The sequence below is a fragment of the Cricetulus griseus genome, chromosome 7, assembly GCF_003668045.3.
Source record: "Cricetulus griseus strain 17A/GY chromosome 7, alternate assembly CriGri-PICRH-1.0, whole genome shotgun sequence".
In the NCBI taxonomy this organism is placed as follows: Eukaryota; Metazoa; Chordata; class Mammalia; order Rodentia; family Cricetidae; genus Cricetulus; species Cricetulus griseus.
This window is the reverse complement of record NC_048600.1, coordinates 14,378,264-14,398,276: the sequence shown is the minus strand read 5'-3', so window position 1 is coordinate 14,398,276 and position 20,013 is coordinate 14,378,264. Positions and strand designations below refer to the sequence as shown.

The window sequence follows — 20,013 nt, the reverse complement described above, 5'->3', positions numbered from 1 at the left end:
TACATAAAAAGAGCCTTTTACAATTTTGAGAATTAGGCATGTAACTCAGCTGAGTGCTTGCCTAGCAAAAATAAGCCCTGGATTTTATCTCTAGCAACACATATACAAATACATGGTGACCCATACCTGTAACCCAACACTCAGAAGTAAACCTTACATAGTAAGTTAAGTCCTGAGTAGAATACATGAGATACTATCTTAAAAAAACAAAACCTTATGAAGTTCTAAAGGTGATGAATGCCAGAAGCCTCATTCATTTAGAAAACCGCTCATGTGTGACATGACCCACCTGTCGATCCACCTCTGGAAGCAGTAAAAGCAGGCGCTGTTGGCAGTCTCCAGGGAGAACTGAAAAGGTGTGCTTGTTAATAAGTGCTCGAAGATTAGTATTAACCAGAATGGAGTCGGGTGTCTCAACATCGATGTCAGCACATTTAGTCCTTTTCATTTGTCCTACAAAATTTAGAAAATAATAATTTAACATTTGGCTCTCCTTTCACAGTTTTAGTCATAACCATAGCTTGTCGTGCAGTACCTCAAGTAAAGGGAGGAAGGAAGGAAGAAGAAACCACACCTGGCTTTTTAAAATAAAATTCAAATTATACATTAAACTCAAGTCAGTAGCTGACGAATTTTAAACATACTGTGTACACATCATTGCACTGAAAACAGAAGTCTTTATAAACTAACTTACTTGTGTGGAGTCTGTCAGATCTCTGAAAAGACTTCTTCCCCAAGCCTAGAAGAGAACTGTCCACTTTCACTGAAGAAGAAAAGTTGGAGTTTGAGTTCTGGGGACTGCTCGACTGTCCATCAGATTGCTTTCCTTCCCATAGCGCTAAGGGAAAAATATGATGATGGATGATACCAAGACTCATAAGCAAGGAGTAAGCAAGACAGTGAGGCAGACTATCTATAGTCGGAGAAAACTGACTCCCTCAAGTAAGCCCCACACCCCAACAAATATAATAATTTAAAAAATAAAAACATCAAACCATTATTCAAGTCAAACCATTATTCCAAGGTAACTACAGAAATTGTAAGTGAAGAAATGCAGGCCCCTTGAGTGCTTTGTGAAATAAAATCTCTTACTTCTTCTCTCACATCATTTATTTCCAGTAGCAAATTTTCTTTTCTTTTTTTTTTTTTTGTTTTTTTGTTTTTGTTTTTCGAGACAGGGTTTCTCTATGTAGCTTAGGAGCCTATCCTGGCACTTGCTCTGTAGACCAGGCTGGCCTCAAACTCACACAGATCCACCTGCCTCTGCCTCCCGAGTGCTGGGATTAAAGGCGTGCGCCACCAACGCCCAGCTAATAAATTTTTTCTAATAAAAATGAAAACATGTGTAAGACTTAGGCCTTTGACTTTCATGGCAGTTCCTAAAATCAGCTTATAGTATTCAATTGAATTATAAAATGAAAAACAAAATCTATGGCAAAACAAAGTTAAAAACAAAGCAAGAAACAACATATACAGTCCATGAAACATATCAATGGAAACTAAAGAGTATACATTTCTAAAAAGCCTGCATACTTAATCTTTCACTTTTCATTTTGATTTTATGTGTGAGTTTTCTTCTGCATGTATGTTATTGCCGGACCTGTATGCCCAGTACCTAGAGATACCAGAAGATGGAATCAGATCGGTACATATTATTAATGACTGAGCCATTCTCCAGCCCCATCTTCATATTTTAAATGAGAACATTGGTAAAGAGCTCACTTTGGGGCTGCATAGATGGCAAAGTCAAAAAAGTACTTGTTGCATAAGTTTGCATAAGGACCTAAGTTGGATCCTCAGAAACCCCATAAAGAGCCAAAGTCAGTACAGCACACTTGCAATCCCAGTGCAGGAAGTGGAGACAGGAGGATTCCTGAAGTTTGCTGGTCAGCCAGTTTACCCTAGACCCACAAATCACAGGCCAGTGAGAGAGACTGTCTAAAATGATATAAAAAACAAAGCCAACAGAACACAGATGGTACAGGGGAATGACATGAGGCTATCTTCTGACCTTAACATGTATGTACACACACATATGCACCAGCAGAGACAAAGGTCACTTTGACTTTGGAAACAACAGATTTATAAAGTTAATGAATATAGGCTTCCAAATGTCAATCCTGTACTTTTAATCAACTACATGGTAATTTTATATTAAAATATCTCCTATTTATCCTAGATTTTGTTGTTTTTGCTTTTTGTTTTGTTTTTTGAGACTGGGTTTCTCTGTGTAGCTTTGTGGTCCTAGAGCAAGCTCTATATAGACCAGGCTGGCCTTGAATTCAGAGATATGCTTGATTCCGCCTCTCAGTGCTGAGGTTAAAGGCGTGTGCCATGACCATCAGACCTTATCCTACAATTTATATCAGTTTTGTAGCAGCAGAAAGGTTATGCTAGAAAAAATAGCAATTTAAAAAAAACAATACAGTATAAAAATTTACAACATCAAAAGTACAAATATGTTAGGAAACAGAAAATTCCACTGGGGAGGGAAGAATAGTCAAACTGCCTACCAGGTTTGGCAGGTAGAGTGTCACTGGCTGCTTTGACGGTCTTGAGAGAGAGGTGTTGATTGGAGATGGACATGCTTGCCCTGCATTGCTGCTGCTGCTGCTGCTTCTTCTGTTGTTGCTGTTTTAGGGCCTATAAAGAAAAACTGGCAGTAAGAAACAAGCAAACTGCTTTTCAGTAAGTGAGTGACATCAGTTATGGCGATAACTTATTCTGACATCTATTCAATACAAACAACACCCTAAACTTAATAAAACTGACTCAAGGTCTAAATGACCTATAGAATTTGGGTACATTGGGGAGAGACCCAAGCTTATTCCATTATATATAACTGTATATACCCCCAGAACTTAAAGTCAGCAGTAAGGCAAGGAATTTACAGTTTTCTAGTTAGAGAATTACACACTTCTATCATTTCTGAAAGCAGAATTCTAAGTCATGTACCAGTATGAGTTCAATATGTATTGATTCTATGAGAAAAGGCAAATATCTGTATTATTTATACTTCACAGATGGTTCGTTTTTTTTGTTTGTTTGTTTGTTTTTTGTTTTAAGATTTTTTATTTCTTATGTATCCATGTATATCTGCACACCAGAAGAGGGCACCAGATCTCATAACGGATGGTTGTGAGCCACCATGTGGTTGCTGGGAATTGAACTCAGGACCTCTGGAAGAGCAATCAGTGCTCTTAACCTCTGAGCCATCTATCCAGCCACACAGATGGTTCATTTTAAAAAGTATTTGAATTACCTTGAGTAAGAGTAAAGAGATTTGCCCAAATGACAGTCTTTATTCCCCGAAACTTTGAGTTTTTTAGAGACAGGGTTTTTCTGTGTAACAGCCCTAGCTGCCCTGGAACTCACTCTTGTAGACCATGCTGGCCTCCAAGAGACCCACATCCCTCTGCCTCGGGAGTGCTGGAATTAAAGGCGTGCGTGAGACGCCACCACCACCTGGCTTTAGGTCCTTTTTATTTCTAAGAGGTTCTTTTTTTTTTTAAAGATTTTATTTATTTTTTATTATGTATACAGTCTTCTGGCTGCATGCCAGCAGAGGGCACCAGATCTCATTTAAGGTGGTGTGAGCCACCATGTGGTTGCTGAAAATTGAACTCAGGACCTCTGGAAGAACAGTCAGTGCTCTTAACCCCTGAACCATCTCTCCAGCCCTTAAGAGGATCTTAATTAATAGAGTTAATATGATCTTATTTAGAATGACCATTTAAAAAGAAAGAGGGACCGGACGTTGGTGGCACAGCCTTTAATCCCAACACTCGGGAGATAGACGCAGGCGGATCTCTGTGAGTTCGAGGCCAGCCTGGTATACAGAGCGAGGGCCAGGATAGGCTTCAAAGCTACACAGAGAAACCCTGTCACGGAAGAACAAAAAAAAAAAAAAAAAAGAAAGAAAAAGAAAAAAGAAAAGAGGGCTCAGTAGGTAAAGGGACCAATCTTCAAACCTCAATATCAGAGTGACTCCTAAAAGTTGTTCTGACCTCCATGTGTATGCGAAGACATATACACACGCAACACATCACATAACACAAGCAAACAAAAAAAAATTCACTCTTCCAAATCTTAGAAATTTGGATATAAGGTGTGGAGACATGAACGTGTACCCACATTTGTGTGTCCATTGTCATGGAAACATGTACATACACACATGCTAAGAAATATAAAGTGTAGAGACATTAACATGCACCAACATCAGTGTGTCCACAGTCATGGAAACATGTATAACACACAAATACTCATGTATATAAAGTGTGGAAACATGAACATGCACCCACATCTGTGTGCCAATAGACATGGAAACTTGTATATATACATATGGTCAACACATACACACACACATGCACGCACGCACCCCCCCCACACACACACACACACACACACACACACACACACACACACACACACACAGACACACACACGGCTTCTCTGTTAACAGCCCTGGCTTTGCTTTTAGTTGGAGAGATTATTCTTCTGATAAACACAGACTTAATGCTTACCTGCTTCAATGCCTTTTTGCTGTGCTTCTGTGACGGAGAAATGACTTTACTTGCTGGAATGGTGGGTGATGGGCAGCCTGACTGGGGAGAGGATGGCTGTGACAGTCTAGATGATACTAGGGAAAAATTGACAAGGAAAAATTGTGTTATCAGAGTTGATATCAAGCACCACTCCTTCCCCAGATCATATGCTGCTACCTGTTAAGAACTGTGACCAAACACTTTAGGGGAGGATCTTCTCTTTGGAGTTGTCCTGCAAACAGTCTCCCTTTTCAGTTTATTTCCTCAGAAAGTTCTAGTGTAGGATGATAGGACGGGGAAGGGGCGAGTATTAGTATATATTACTTCTCATTGTTTGATATATAGAAGTAATTAAAGAAGCAGGAAGTCATGAATAAATCATGCTATCAATTAGAATAAGGTCCCAAGGCTCTCAGTCGTATCTATGGTCCTAAGGTAAACTTGAAGGTGAATAATAACAATACGACATGGTGGAAAGTTGTGAAAAATTTAAACTGAAGACAATAAAGCCATTTCCACTTCAAAATTCTTCCATTGTTTTACCCATGCTTATCTGTACAAGAGGGACTTTGAAGATTTCCCTGTGGAATACTATGTCATCATTATCTGTTTTATATAGCCTGAGACTAACTATACTGAAATCACGGCATATCTTTATGCTCTGTAAAGTTTAACACTATGAGTACATTTTAAATTTTATGTTTTACATGCATGCAATAACTAGTGCTCACAGGGGACAGAAGTGGGTGTGGCGTCCCCTGGAATGAGGTTACAGATAGTTGTGAGGTGCCATGAGAGTGCTAGTTATCAAACCTGGGTCCTCTAAAGAGCAGCCAGTACTCTATTAAAAAAAGAAAAAAAGGTGTGTGTTCATGTGCATGTGTGTGTGCGTGTGTGTACACATATGAGGGCAGTGTCCATGGAGGCCAAAAGCAGCATCAGATCCTCTAGTGATGGAGTTATAGGCACTGTGAGCTGCCCAACATGGATACTGGGAGCCAAACTCATGTCTTCTACAAGCCCAATGACTAGTTTATGTTAGTTAAGGAGAAAGATGAAAATTGTTGGTTCAGACATCTCATGTAAGAAGAACAATGAAGTTCAATTTGAGAAACAACCTAGAGACGACTCCTGAAAAATATATATTGCCTAATGTCTTCTTTTTAAATATTTGACTTGAAAGAATTATAACAAAATGATATTGCATGGTTAAGACCAGGAAGGTTTAAGACACATGATGTGCTGCCAGATATCTGACAGAACAAATAAGAAATATACATAGTGAATTATGCAATGCCTAGAGTACAACATGCCACTGTCCTCTTTTTTGGGAGGGGGTTTTGGAGACCGGGTGGGGGGGATGGGGGGAGTTTGGAGGCTGTCCTGGAACTCTTGTAGACCAGGATGGGATCGAACTCACAGAGATCCGCCTGTCTCTGCCTTCCAAGTGCTGGGATTAAAGGCAGGCGCCACCAACACCCGGCTGCCACTGTCCTCTTAAATGTCCTAATATTAACACAATTTAACTTTGGTTTTATATCCTCATCTTCATAAGTGTCATGTATATGTATATGGGAAGGAACTGCTATACAATCAGCTTGAAGCAAAAACAAAACAGAAAAATAAAACACCTATAACCTACCACAAAAAAAAAAAAAAAAAAAAAAAATTGAGCTAAATAAATAGTGAGAGATGGCTCAGAAGTTAAGAGTACTTATTGGTCTCGCAAGATAACTCAGATTTGTTTCCCAACACCCACATCAGTCGGCTCACAACTGCCTGTAGAGAACCCCAGCTCCAGGCCATCTAATATCTTATTCTGGCCTCTATGGTATACATAAACAAATGTACATAGAAAATATGTTTTGTTGTTGTTGTTATTGTTGTTTTTGTTTTTTGTTTTTCGAGACAGGGTTTCTCTGTGGCTTTGGAGCCTATCCTGGAATTAGTTCTTATAGACGAGGCTGGTCTCGAACTCAGAGATACGCCTGCCTCTGCCTCCCTAGTGCTGGGATTAAAGGCGTGCGCCACCAACGCCCAGCAGAAAATATGTTTTAAGAAAAACAAACAATATAAATCTTGAAATGATTGAGCAACAGAAGGAAAATGAATGCTCAATGTGGTATTGGATGGTGACAAACTATAAAATCAGAGGTAATATTTAAGGCCATGTCTCTTTAGAGTGTACAATTCATATTCACAAAACTATGCAACAATTACCACCACCAATTTTCATCATCCTACCCCAAACAGCACATCTGATACATGGCCACTGTTCTAGCACTCTCCTTTGCCCCAATCCTATGGATCTATCTAATTACTATGTTTGATAGGATAGAATAACAAAATGTGTTTTTGTGAGTGAATTATTTTTTTCAAATAGTGCAATCTTTTGAACGTTCAGTTACATTCACTTAATTGCTGAATAATTATTCACTGCTTACGTATGTCACATTTTGTTTACATTCATTAACTGGTGAACTTCCCACTTTTGTCAATTAAGAACAACATTGTGAGTAACACTCTGTTTGTATGCATATACTGTCAAGTGGGGCTGCTCCTGCCTTTTTTATTATTATTATTATTATTATTATTATTATTATTATTATTATTATTATTTTGTTTCTTTAGAAATAGCCTTACACTATATCCTGGACCTCACTCTATAGTCTTCCTGGGATTATAGGTGTGTAACAAGCTGCTTGAGTCTTCCCTGCTCTCCCTCCTTCTGCACGACTCTATGGCTTGCTTGCTTTCTTCCTTTCTTTATTGGTTTTTGGTTTGTTTTTGTCTTATATGGTTTGTTCTGTCCTTTGCTTTTTTGTCTTATGGTGTTTTTTGTTTGTTTGTTTTGTGGGGTGACCATGAAGCTGGGTGGGTAGGGAGGGTAGGAGGATCCAGGAAGAGTTGGGGAACAGGAAAATGTGTAGCATGAAAAAAAAATAAAACAAACAAAAACCCTTGGATTTGGAGAAACAATTCCAGTTTGCAAGGCATCTTATCCACAAGTCTCCAATTTCTTCAATCCAGGAAAGAACTGCCAGGTCTTTCCATAACTCTTTGCTTAGTATGTTTGAGGAACCACTACATTGTTTTACAAAATGATTACAATTCCACTAAGAATGCAACAGGGTTCCACTTTCTCTGTATACTGTCAGTATGTGTTATGTCTTTTTTATTTGGCCAATGATATTACACAGAACATATGAAAATACAAAGTTAAACCATTAATAGTTAACGGTTTTTTTTTTTAAAGCCTTGCAAAAATTTCATAATACACATTTTCTCACTTCTTCTAAAAACTTACTGGTTATAAACAGCAAACATTCAGAACAGCCCCACTAAAGAATCTAAGAATCAGACTTCATTGTCTTAAGAAGATAATAAAGCTAGCTGAAATAACCAAGAAATGTTACTTGAAAGTTTCTTCCTTAAGGCAAACGCCTTTTCTAACAAACAAAGCACAAATCTTTCACTAAGCCAACTCAAATGTAACAGGAAAATTACACAGCCCACCAATAAGGGCTGAGATTATAGTAAGCTCTAGTCTCAACATCTATGAAAGTTAAAACATTCTTTTCAAATGTTAAAATCTCAGAATTTCAAAGAGGAAACAACACTTAAACACATATTGAAAAACCTCTCTCTCAATATTCCCTTCTAAAATTTAATAACAGTAAGCAAATCTTTCTATGTGCCTAAAACTATACTAAGTTTATTTAATGAGATTTTGATCAACTCTTCTATTTTCTAATGAAAGCGTAAGTTCTACTTTCTATTTCAAACTCCTGAAATTCTATTTCCAGATATAACTGAATCTAACTAACTAGGTTAGTATCATTACATATTTTTCTGTGCAAATAAAATACAAAAATACATACTGGCGGCTGTGTATGTTATCAATTCCTATATTAACATATCAAAAAATGAATTAGCTTGAGAAAAGTTACAAAGTTAGTATAGAACAAAGCCAAGATTTAAATCTTATATTCAGAGTAATGAAGAAGTACCTGGGGTAGGCTGACAAGGGTGACCACTGAAAACGTGCTCATGCCCTAGTTCTCAAAACTTGTGAACATTGCTTTATTGGTGAAAGGGTTAGGTATCTTGTGATTAAATTACCTACATTATGCAAGTCAGTCTTAACAAAATACTTTATTTTTCAAGATAGGGTCTCAATTTATAGCCCTACCTGGTCTTAAACTCACAGAGAACCAACTGTATCTGTCTCTCAAGTGATGCTATTAACTAGTGTGCCACCACATCCCACACAACAAAGTATATTTATAAGATACATAGTGAAAACAGATTCAAAGAAGGTGAAGAAAAGGCTGGGGTTAGAATCAAGTGGCCATAATGCAGTTATTATATTAGTTAGCCATCACAGGAAGTGAGAAAGGGCCAGAGGAGTCTCTCTGGCAGCCTCTGGAGGGAAAGCAAACTTGCTGACACCTAGGCTTACAAACTCTGGCCATTAGAACTGAGAGAGAACAAATTTGTGTTACTTAAGCCACACAGTACTCGGTGGTAAATTGCTGCTTGAGGAACAATACAGTAACTAACAATAGTAAGCTGGGTTTTTTGTTTTGTTTGGCTTTTTTTTTTTTTTTTTTTTTGGTTTGGTTTGATTTTGAGACAGGGTTTCTGTGTAGCCCTGGCTGTCCTGGAACTTGCTTTGTACACCAGACTAGCCACAAACTCAAAGATCTGCCTGCCTCTGCAAGTGTTGGTATTAAAGGTGTGGACCACCACCACTTTTTAAGTTTTTAAATTATTGCTATAAAGTATTACATTTATTTGAAACATAAATTCGAAATATTTAAATAAAAATGACAGAAACTTTCCTTTGCTTAGGGTTATCTTTTTTTTTTTTTTTTTTTTTTTTGAGTCAGGGTTTCTCTGTAGCTTTGGAGCCTGTCCTGGAACTCTCTCTACAGACCAGGCTGGCCTCGAACTCAAAGAGATCTGCCTGCCTCTGCCTCCCAATTGCTGGGACATGGTTATCCTTAAACCCTAATAGTAAGGTCATCTTTAACATATGCTGTGCCCAAACCTTCATCTCTTCCACTATCAATAAGAATATCACCCAGAAGTCTTTCAACCTAAGTTAACTTTGCAAAAAGTTTCATTTCCAGGATACATCTGAAACAAAACCCAATCTTCCCCACTGAGTAAATTACCACATATAAAAATGATAGAAGGCTGGTAGACTTACAGTATTTTCTAACTCCAGTTACCATTACTAATCAAAAAAAAAAAAAAAAAAAAAAAAAGTCTGAACACATGTTAACAGTAATGTGCTGTGGGGAAAAGGGATCCCTTACAATGAAAAGGACTATTTCACTAGGTCATGTTTTTTTTTTTTTTTCTTAAAAATAGCAAAGCAAACCAAATCTCATAACTTCCTTATAACAAGATAAAAACTGTATCTATGCAGCATCTTAAATTCCAGCACCTGGAAGGCAGAGGCAGGAGGATCTGTCAGTTTGAGGTCAATTTGGTCTACATGCGTTCTAGTACAGCCAGGCCTACATAAAGAAACCCTGTCTCCAAGGGAAAAACAAACAAACAAACAAAAAACAAAAAACAAAAAAACCAAAACCAAAACAACTATCCATGCAGCTGTTACATAGTATAGTATAGTATTTTTTTGGGGAAAGACAGAGATTTCCCTTAGCTGTGACATAGAACAGTAAAGCGAGATAGTTGATTTTACTAACAGTTTTTCTGACATTATGCCACCTTACCTTGACTTGAAATTCCATTAAGCTCTTCTCTGAACATGTTTCCTGTCTGAAAATTAAGAACCAAAACTACAAACTAGGAATTTTCTCTACATTACATATAAATCAATAAGCTATATTCAACGTAAGACTGAGTTCTAATCTGTTCCTATTTGCCTGAAAGGTATACATATATCAAGAGTTTCTATCAATTTTCAACTAAAAGTATCAGTTTTGCTGTCAGAGCGCTATATTTTTGCACATAAAAAGGAAGTGGGTTTTGATACTATCTGAATGTTCTTTCCTGTCTTATAATGCATTTGAAATAGTGATGTCAAACTGAGACTAAAAGCCCTAAATAAGGAAAATGAGCAGCCACGATTAGTTTACTTTATTGTTAAGTAGAAGTGTCTTTTCAATATTTTTGTGCTAAAATCTTTTCAGAATGTGTCTCACTGCATGGTGATGGGTGGCCTAGAACTTACATTGTAGACCAGGCTGACCTTGAACTTGCTGCAACACTCCTGCTTCCACCTGAAGTCCACTCCTTGCCAAGTGCTAGGAGCTTGGATGTGTGCCAACTCACTCAGCTTAGAATTGAATTGCCTTTCAGGTAATTGTTGTGTAGAAGCATGTCTGTGGAAGTCAGAGGACAGTCTTAGGGAGTCAGCACTCTCTTTCTGCCATCTAGGTTCCAAGGTTCAAACTCGGGTCATGAAGCTTAGCTGCAAGTGTACCTGCTGAGCCAATTCTCCCATCCCCTTATTTTAGACAGTCATGTGTGGTAGCCCAGGAAGCATTCCAACACAAAGTCCTGCCTCAGCCAAACTTGGAACGGCCTTGTTGAGTGATGCAGCTATTCCTATTAGGCTACAAGCCTGCCACATAGATTTCCTCAGGAGTGTAGAAGGTCATAGATATGTGACACATGCCTACCATTTTAAGGATATTATACTAGGAACAATCCAAAAATAACGAAGCTAGGTTATAAGAGAAACTGTTACTCTGTATCATTGGTAGCGCAGCATTTATTTACACGTGACTAGAAACTGTTACTCTGTATCGTTGGTAGCGCAGCATTTATTTACACGTGACTTATCCGTTTCTTGACAACATCAGAGCTACTCAAGGAAACATGAGTTACATATGCATCTCCCACTTCACTTTCCAAACCACTCTCCTCTCAGTTTTACAGATTATCTACAATTAGGTAATAACTCCAGAGAGTATCTAATCATAGTATATTCCAAGGAGAAACAGCCAATACTGTACTCATTTCTAGAAGAGAAATAAATCAAAGACAGATCAAAAACAATGTTGAATTAGTTATTATCTCATTAACATTATTATGCAGAATGTAGAGTAACGTTATACTATTCACATTTGCCTATGGAGCTACTGACAATGGAATTTTATGATTATTAAGATATTTCTGCACAGCACTGAATTTACCTCAAATTTTTTTGACATGGCCATTAACAGACAAAAGCAGAGCAATTAAACACTGGCAAGAGCCACTACTCAAAGGGCTGCTGTACCCATGTGTGGCTTTTTAAAAAATTTATTAAAAAAAAAAACAAAAACAAGCAAACCCACAGCTTTACTTTACATGAATGGGTGTTTTGCCTCCATGTACACATGTACACTGTATGGTACCTAGTACCTACAGAGGCCAGAAAGGGGCACTGGGTCTCTTACTGATCTGCCATATGAGTTCTGGAAAAGGAACCCAGATCCTCTGCAAGAGGAACAAGTGTTCTTAACTGCTAAGCCATTACCCTAACTCCTGTGCATGTGACTCTTAAAAGGTAAGAATGAATCAGGCATATGGATCTCTATTTAGCAAGTTTCAGGCCAAGCAGGGCTATACAGTGAGAGCTTGTCTCAAAAAAACAAAACAGCAAGCATAAAGTCAGATGTGGTAACATGCTTGTTACCCCAGCACTTGGGAGGAAGACACAAGAAAGCTAGGAGTTCACAGTCAGTTCTGACTAAATAGTCAGTTCCAGACTAGCATGGGCTATATGACAACCTGTGAGCATTCCACTCCCAAGTAAAACTGCTCCAAGATACCTTCTCAAGGTTGATCTCCTAGTTTAGGATGCCACCAAGAAAATATGAATCTTGCTAGTTATTTCCCTTGTCCAATGTCTTGGCTTGGTTCTACAATTTTTCAAACTTACAGAGAAAAGTCCAAGCTGGAGAGAAGTGGAGGAATACAAAGCACCTTTCACTTGTAGCTTTATCCTTCCCAAATCTGTAGAACAGCTAGGTGGTGGTGGCCCAGCCTTTAGTCCCAGCACTCAAGGGCAGAGGCAAGTGGATCTCTGGGAGTTCAAGGTCAGCCTAGTCTACAGAGGGAGTTCCGTGACAGCCAGGGCTACACAGTGGAATCATGTCTTGTGGGGGGAAGGGAGGGTCTGTAGAATAAAAGACTCTGAGCCACAGCTGCTGTTCATCCTTGATGAAATGATTCATCAATGCTTGCACAGAGGGCCCCATTTCATCTTGTTTTCATCTCATTTGTGTCTGACAACTGGAGTTTGAGTGCCTCTCCAATGAACTTGTAAGTTAAACTCAGATTGTGTGATTAGCTCTCTTGAACTGTCATTGTAGTGGCTATACCAGAGAACATGAGTTAATGCACTATTGCCATGCTCCCCCAGAGTAGTACAATCATTAACTTGGGGGGGGGCACGTTCGTATTTTTCTAATATAGAATATCAGCAGTTCTCAAGGTAGTTAAATTAACAAGTTTATGGATACAGGAAGCATAATTTAAAAGTTTAAGGCAGTATACCTATCACTCAAATTTAGAAGATAATCACTGGAGAAAACGGAATGTCTACTCTATCCAGGAAAATCAATACCCCCCAATAAAGTACTCAGAAGTTAGTCTAAAATTAATAAGGTGTACATAGTAGTACAGCTTATTAAATATAGGGATTTAAAAAAATTTTTCCTTCTTCAAACAGAATCTAACAAAAAGTTATAGATTAACAGGAATAGATGATAAAATGTTATTCATAACAGGAAACCCTTCCGAGACTGCAATGTAGCCATTATTCCTTACATGTCTTAGGTTAGCTACAAAAGATATCAAATGGTATAAGAGCAAAGACAAGCAGACTACATCTACAGTAGGGGCTCCAAGTTTGGAAGGCAGAGTTAGAGAAGAGTTATAAATAAGCAATTGTAAACATCTTCTATGGTGATCACAGCTGAGAATAAAACAAGGTGAAATTTAGAAAATTTTAAAAAATAAAACTTGTACCTTTTTTTTCTCTTGCGGTAAAATCTCATTATGTAGCTCTGGCTGGCCTTGGATTCATATCTGTCTGCATCTGTCTCCTGAATGCTGGGACTAAAGGTGTGCACCACAGCTAACTGGATACCCACACTGCAAGAAGCAGACTTAGCTTAACAATGACCTCAAATGAGGTCAGTAAGATGGCTCAGCAAGCAGAGGTGATCTGAGTTCAATCCTCAAAACCCACATAAAGGTGAAAGACTGAAAAAGTTGTCCTATGAGCTTCACATGACAGAAACACCATACCTACAAGTCTCTTTTTCTCTGTCAGCCCTCCACACACAGTACACACATACTCTCTAAATTTTTTTTGAATTAATCACAGACTTAAACATAAAACTCAAGATTATAAAACTTCCAGAAGGCCAGGCGTTGGTGGTTCACGCCTTTAATTCCAGCACTCCGGAGGCAGAGGCAGGTGGATCTCTGTGAGTTCGAGGCCAGCCTGGTCTACAGAGCAAGTGCCAGGATAGGCTCCAAAGCTACACAGAGAAACCCTGTCTCGAAAACCAAAAAAACTTCTAGAAGATACAGAAGAAAATATAGGCAAGCCTGGGCCTGGTCATCACTTTTAAATACAGTAACAAAGGCTTAATTTCACAAAATAAACCGGACTACATTCAAATTAAAAACTTCTGCTTGTGAAAAGAAACTGCCAGAGCCAGAACTGAAGAGATGGCTCAATTTCTACAGGTGCTTTCCAAAAACCCCAGTTGTTGGAGTTCAGCTCTCTGAGATGCATAGAAAAGCCAGTTCTGGAAGCACTTACCTACACACAAGCCAGTGTTCCTAAGGCAAAATAGGAGGTAAAGATAGAGGAACTGCCTGGAAACTGCAGGGGAGCAGCAGAAATAAGAGATTCTGCCTCAAAACAAGGTGTAAGAGGTGAGAACCAACTCCTGAAAGCTGTCTTCTGACTTCCACACAGTGACATGTGTAAACATGTACTCACATTCACACACATACAAACACACACATTTGGAGAGGAGGAAACTGCCAAGGTGGGCAGGGAGAAGTATAGTTTTTGAGAAAATATACAGAAAAAAAAAAAAAAAAAAAACTTACCAAATAAAAGACTATAATGCCGGGCTAGAGAGCTGGCTCAGCAGTAAAGAGAACTGGCTGCTCTTGCAGAGGACCGAGATTCATTTCCCAGAACCCACAATGGTGGTTCATAACCACCCATAACTCCAGTCCCAAGGCATCCAATGCCCTCTTCTGGCATCTGTGGGGCACCAGGTATGCACGTGTCACAGACATACACTCAGACAAAACTTACATACACATAAAATAAAAATAAATCTTAAAAGAAAAAGAGAGAGTACTATTGAAAATGAACAAACAACTCCTGAAGGCCAATTATTTAAAAAAAAAAAAAAAAAGAAGGAAAAACGGACATCCTAATTTTAATAAAAATGGTTCAAGAAACAGGGCACACTTCTCACCAAAGAACATATTCAAATGCAGAAAGACTTCTACATCACATGCAATCAGAGAAATACAAATTACAACAACAGTGACATACTGATATGCACCTATTAGAATGGCCAAAATCTAGAAGACTGGCAGATAACACAAACTGCTGGTAACAGCAACTGCCCTTCACTGAGGCAGTGTGACAGCTTCTTACAAAATTTAACATACTCTCATCATAATCCAGCAGTCACAGAGACAAGATATGCCCACAGAAAAATACACAAAGTTCATAATAGTTTTCACTCATAATTGCTAAAACATGAAGCAACAAATACATCTTTTGGTTGGTGAATGGCTATATGCAAATTATGGCACATACCATTTAGTTCTACAAGGAAATGTACCATAAGCCATGAAAACACATGAAGAAATCTCCAAAACAGATTACTAAATGTATGAGGCCAATCTAAAGCAAGTGAGGTTGTTTGGTTAGAAAACACCCTGCCGGCAAGCTTGACCACACTTGAGTTTGATCCCTATTACTGACAGGGGTAGAAGGAGGGACTCAATTCCTGTTAAGACGTCCCGTGATCTGTATGCAAATGCTATGGCCCCAGCACACAAGTGAATGCAGGTGTGTACAGGCGCACACTAAAAACATTTTTAATGTCACTTTTAAAGCAAGGCCCATTTGATGCCTGGTGGTGGTGGTGCACACCTTTAATACGAGCACTTGGGAGACTTGAGACAATCGAATTTCTGTGAGTTTGGGGCCAGCCTGGTCTACAGAGCTAGTTCCAGGACAGCCAGTGCTATTATACAGAGAAACCCTGTCTTGAAAAACCAAAAAACTAAAACTAAATAAATAAAGACAATGCCCACTTGAAAAGATTTCAACTTTCTGGCAGTCTTGGAAAGGCAAAACTATGCAGACAGCAGAAAAGATCACAAGTTAGCCAGAAGACAGTGTAGATGGATCAGAGACTACTTAGAGCAGTGAAAGTATACTGTATGATACACACGTGCATACATGTCTTTGTAGAAATGTGTGTCTCAACTCTTAGAAAGTACACTATCAAGAGTGAATTCCAAAGTAAACAGAATCAGGGTAATAAAAATTTGCTAGTACAAGTTACAAAGTACAACTAACAAATGTAGAACAGACAAAAGAAAGAAGAGACATGGGACAAACTTGACTGCTAAAACACAACTACCACCAAAACGTAGCTTCCGGTCTGTAACTGAGCACTCAAGAGACAGAGAGGTAAGATGATCAGCCAATTGAATGCCAGCCCAGTCTATATATCCAACTGTAAACCAGTGCTACATACATAGGGAGACCCTGCCCCAAAAAGCCAAGAACAAAAAGTATGTAAGCAAAAAAAGCACAAACCAACAAAACCTGATGTGAGCAAGTCTGTGCATCTGTAAGAGTAGAAAGCAAAAGGAAACGCCATACTTTACAACCAATTGGAACCTAAAAGTATTCTCCAAAAGGACATTTAGTGTCTGGACACTGCGTGCAGGTATGTGCATGCACTTGTAGAGATCAGAGCTCACTTTAAGGGTCTTCCTTGATCACTCTCCATGGTTTTTTTTTTTTTTTTTCCCTCTTGAATGTATATGTATTGTGTGATGTCATGTGTGTCCAGAGGCTGAACACTGATGTCAGGTGTCCTCCCTTACTACTATCCACTGTCTATCAAGGCAGGCTCTCTCACCAAACCCCTAACTTGCCAACTTGAGCTAGTCTAGCTAACCAAGGATCCTGTCTTTGCTTAAGTGCTGATTATAGGTGGCTATCATGACGGCTCCAACTTTTACATTCTGGGGATTTGAACTATGGTCCTTATGCTTATTATATATTTCCCTACTACTTCTCCCAGCCTAACCCCATCAATATACCCCTCTGTCAACCCACAAAGTCCAGATACTAACATAGACACACACACACACACACACACACACAGAGAGAGAGAGAGAGAGGGGGGGGAGCGAGGGAGCGAGGGAGCGAGGGAGCGAGGGAGACTGAGACTGACTTTTTGAGATAGAGTCTCTCATTGAACCTGGAGCTCGCTGGCTGCATGGCCAGCGGGACCTACAAAATGCATAACACTTCATCCCTTTATTGGTGTTATATATTCATAGGTGGTAGGGATGCAAACTCAGATATTTATGCTTACACAGCTTATTAGTCATAGAGCGCTCTCCCAGCCCCTAAAAGAAAAGTATGCATATAGATATCTACAGAGAGAGATATTAATATAGAGATATAGATTTGTTTGTTTGATTTTGGTTTCTGAAACAGGGTTTCTCTGTGTAACAGAGCTGGCTGTCCTGGAATTAACTTTGCAGACCAGGCTGGCCTCGAACTCACAGAGATCCACCTGCCTCTGCCTCCCACGTGCTGGGATTAAAGGCATGTGCCACCATACCTGGCTAGAAAAGTGGTTTTTTGAAAATTCCTCAGTTACACAGTCCAAGAGGTCCATGAGGCTGGTGACTGCTGCACTCACTGTGTCCAGCAGGGTAAATACAAACACTTGCACCCCTGCAGGAAGCTGCTGCAGAGCACTATGCTAAAAGGGAATAAGCTGATGGTCTGAGAAGAGTGATGAAGCACTGCCCTGCAGCAGTGGAGATTACCTTTCCTCTTCCACCTGCTCTTTCTCCCCTCTTTGTTGCTGCCACCATCACTGCTGCTGCTGTTCTCAGAGCTCTGAGAATCTGACTGACCATCACTGCTTTCTTCTGAACCTTCTGACAGCTCTTTCACTCCATCTGGCACATCTTTCTGAAAATGTAGGCATCCTGTTAGGATTATTACCGTTTTCGCAAATGGAAACTAAATTTCTAATACGTAATGCAGTAACTTAATTAACTGATTAATTTTTACTATTATAAGATAGTAAACCCACCAATATTTGCTGAAATCCTGATACTTCCCTTTTTTAGGTCAAATAAGTTAATTTTCCATCTACATCCAGAAGATAAAAATTAGACACAACATTCATATGCAGGCACAACATATATTTAAATTACACCAAAACTGGTAGTTATAAATCCAGGTAAAAGATATAATGTTCAAGTTTAGACACATTTGTGTGTAGGTACCCTATGTATTCTAAATTCAATTATAGAATTAAAGTCAGGAGAACAAGATTATCACATTATTTTCACCTAACTGGGTCCTCAATATTCACTAAAGAGTAGCAGCAAGAAAAGGAGTTTTTGTTTTGTTCTTTATATGTTTTGTTTTGGTCTTTTGCTTTTTGAGACAGGGTTTCTCTGTATATCAGTCCTGGCTGTCCCTTTGTAGACCAGGCTGGCCTCGAACTCAACCTTCGTGGATCTGCCTCTTGAGTGCTGGGATTAAGGGTGTTGGACACCACCACCCAGCCAGTTTTTGTTTGTTTTTTTTTTTAAAGAAGCACATCAATCTCTTTAGTTTTTAACTCTAAGTAATGAGAATGTTAACTAGAAAGGATAACTAAGACCATTTAATATGAGAAAAAAAGGGTAGTAGCATATGATAGGCAAGGAAAGTAGGGCTTTCTGGCTTTATATTCTCCCAATTACACAGCCTTAGTCTAAATTAATCTCTCACACTTCAATTTCACTTTCTAAGGTGGGGTATTAGTACCTACCATAAAAAGTCATATAGAAAATAAATGAGCTAATTAATATTAAATGTTCACAATAAATAGTGCCTTGACGAGGGCTCAATATTAGTTACTATGTATTTACCTAGTATAAAAAGCATACAAATAATGGAAATGTTATTTCTCTAATGGATTTTCTTTCCACCTGCACTTTGTTGTCCCAAATACTTATTAAAAAGTGAACTGACACACAAAAAAACTGCCCTACATCTAACTAGCACCACATGACATATAACCAAGACTATTAAGTCCGACTGAATAAGAACAGTTATTTTCCACTTAAATTGCTCTTCAATCCATCTCTTATGTTATACACTTTCTTAAAATACAGACCCCATATTTTTATATTCCTTCCTTCAAAATGCAGGACAGCTTTTATAGAGTTAGTTGCCAGCCAGACATCTTGACCTGTAGGTTCAACAAGTATCTGAAATACAAATATAATTATCTTCTTTTTGCAAAAAACTTGTGATCCCTCTGGGATCAATGGCTCATGCCCCAAATTTTAATATCTTTTTTCTCATCCACTGTTTTACACATATCAGACACAATGTGTTCTATGCCTCAAATGTCTCTTGGATCTACGTGAGTTCCTACTCCAAACTGCAATTTCCTTTTCATGAAAATCTTAAAATATATGATTTGATTACATGGTTCTTCCTAAAGACCACTGCCATCTACTTATTCAACACCCCACCCAAACACAGAGCTCAAATCAGGGTGGAACTATAATTAACTCATGTTCATCAATTATCACAACTCCAGTGATTATCACTTAATCCAATTTTCTCTTTCAAATTCATTATTTTATCTGTCCCTTCATTTGCTCTACTTATCTTTGAAGGCCTTCACTCCTTTTATGAATATGTTCAAGCCCAGCTTAAATCTTACAAGTAAATAACACAAACTTTCTAGACCCCTTTACCCAAAACTAATCTTTATTTTGCTTCATTATAATGGTAGTTTCACAATATATTTCATAAATATAAAATATTTTGATTATTAAAATGTGAGCATTAAAGAGATCAGAAACTACAGATTATCCAACAATCTCTTTATTTCGGGCATAGGTTTGACAATATGATAAGACATATTATTTGAACTCAAGTTTTTTTTTTCTTTAAAGATTTTATTTATTTTATGTGTGTGAGAGTTTTGCACCATGTGTGTACAGTGCCTGTACATAATAGAAGAGGCCATCAGGCTGGAAACTAAATCCTGTTCCTCTTTAATATCAGCAAGTACTCTTCACTGCTGTCCACAATCAACTATGAGTTCTTGATATATAGAGAGCGCCAAAACTTTTGTACTTTACTGACCAATAGCAGGATTAGGAAAACCTATTGTTCTGCTATTTG

At 38.4% G+C, this 20,013-nt stretch overlaps 1 protein-coding gene across 5 annotated transcripts in view; it reads right to left on the bottom strand.

Annotated features, from left to right (window-relative positions):
• Positions 1 to 20,013, bottom strand: part of Asxl2 (ASXL transcriptional regulator 2) — a 72,429-nt gene that overhangs the window by 20,629 nt on the left and 31,787 nt on the right. For 4 of the 5 annotated variants that reach the window (XM_027424535.2, XM_027424534.2, XM_027424536.2 and 1 more), the window contains 5 exons: positions 17,640 to 17,787; positions 4,524 to 4,639; positions 2,514 to 2,643; positions 695 to 838; positions 290 to 453 (listed from right to left, as the gene is read on the bottom strand). In XM_027424535.2, the coding sequence (XP_027280336.1) occupies positions 290 to 453; positions 695 to 838; positions 2,514 to 2,643; positions 4,524 to 4,639; positions 17,640 to 17,787 (702 nt within the window). The remainder of the gene's footprint in view (positions 1 to 289; positions 454 to 694; positions 839 to 2,513; positions 2,644 to 4,523; positions 4,640 to 17,639; positions 17,788 to 20,013) is intronic. The other variant, XM_035448186.1, reaches the window with a different exon arrangement.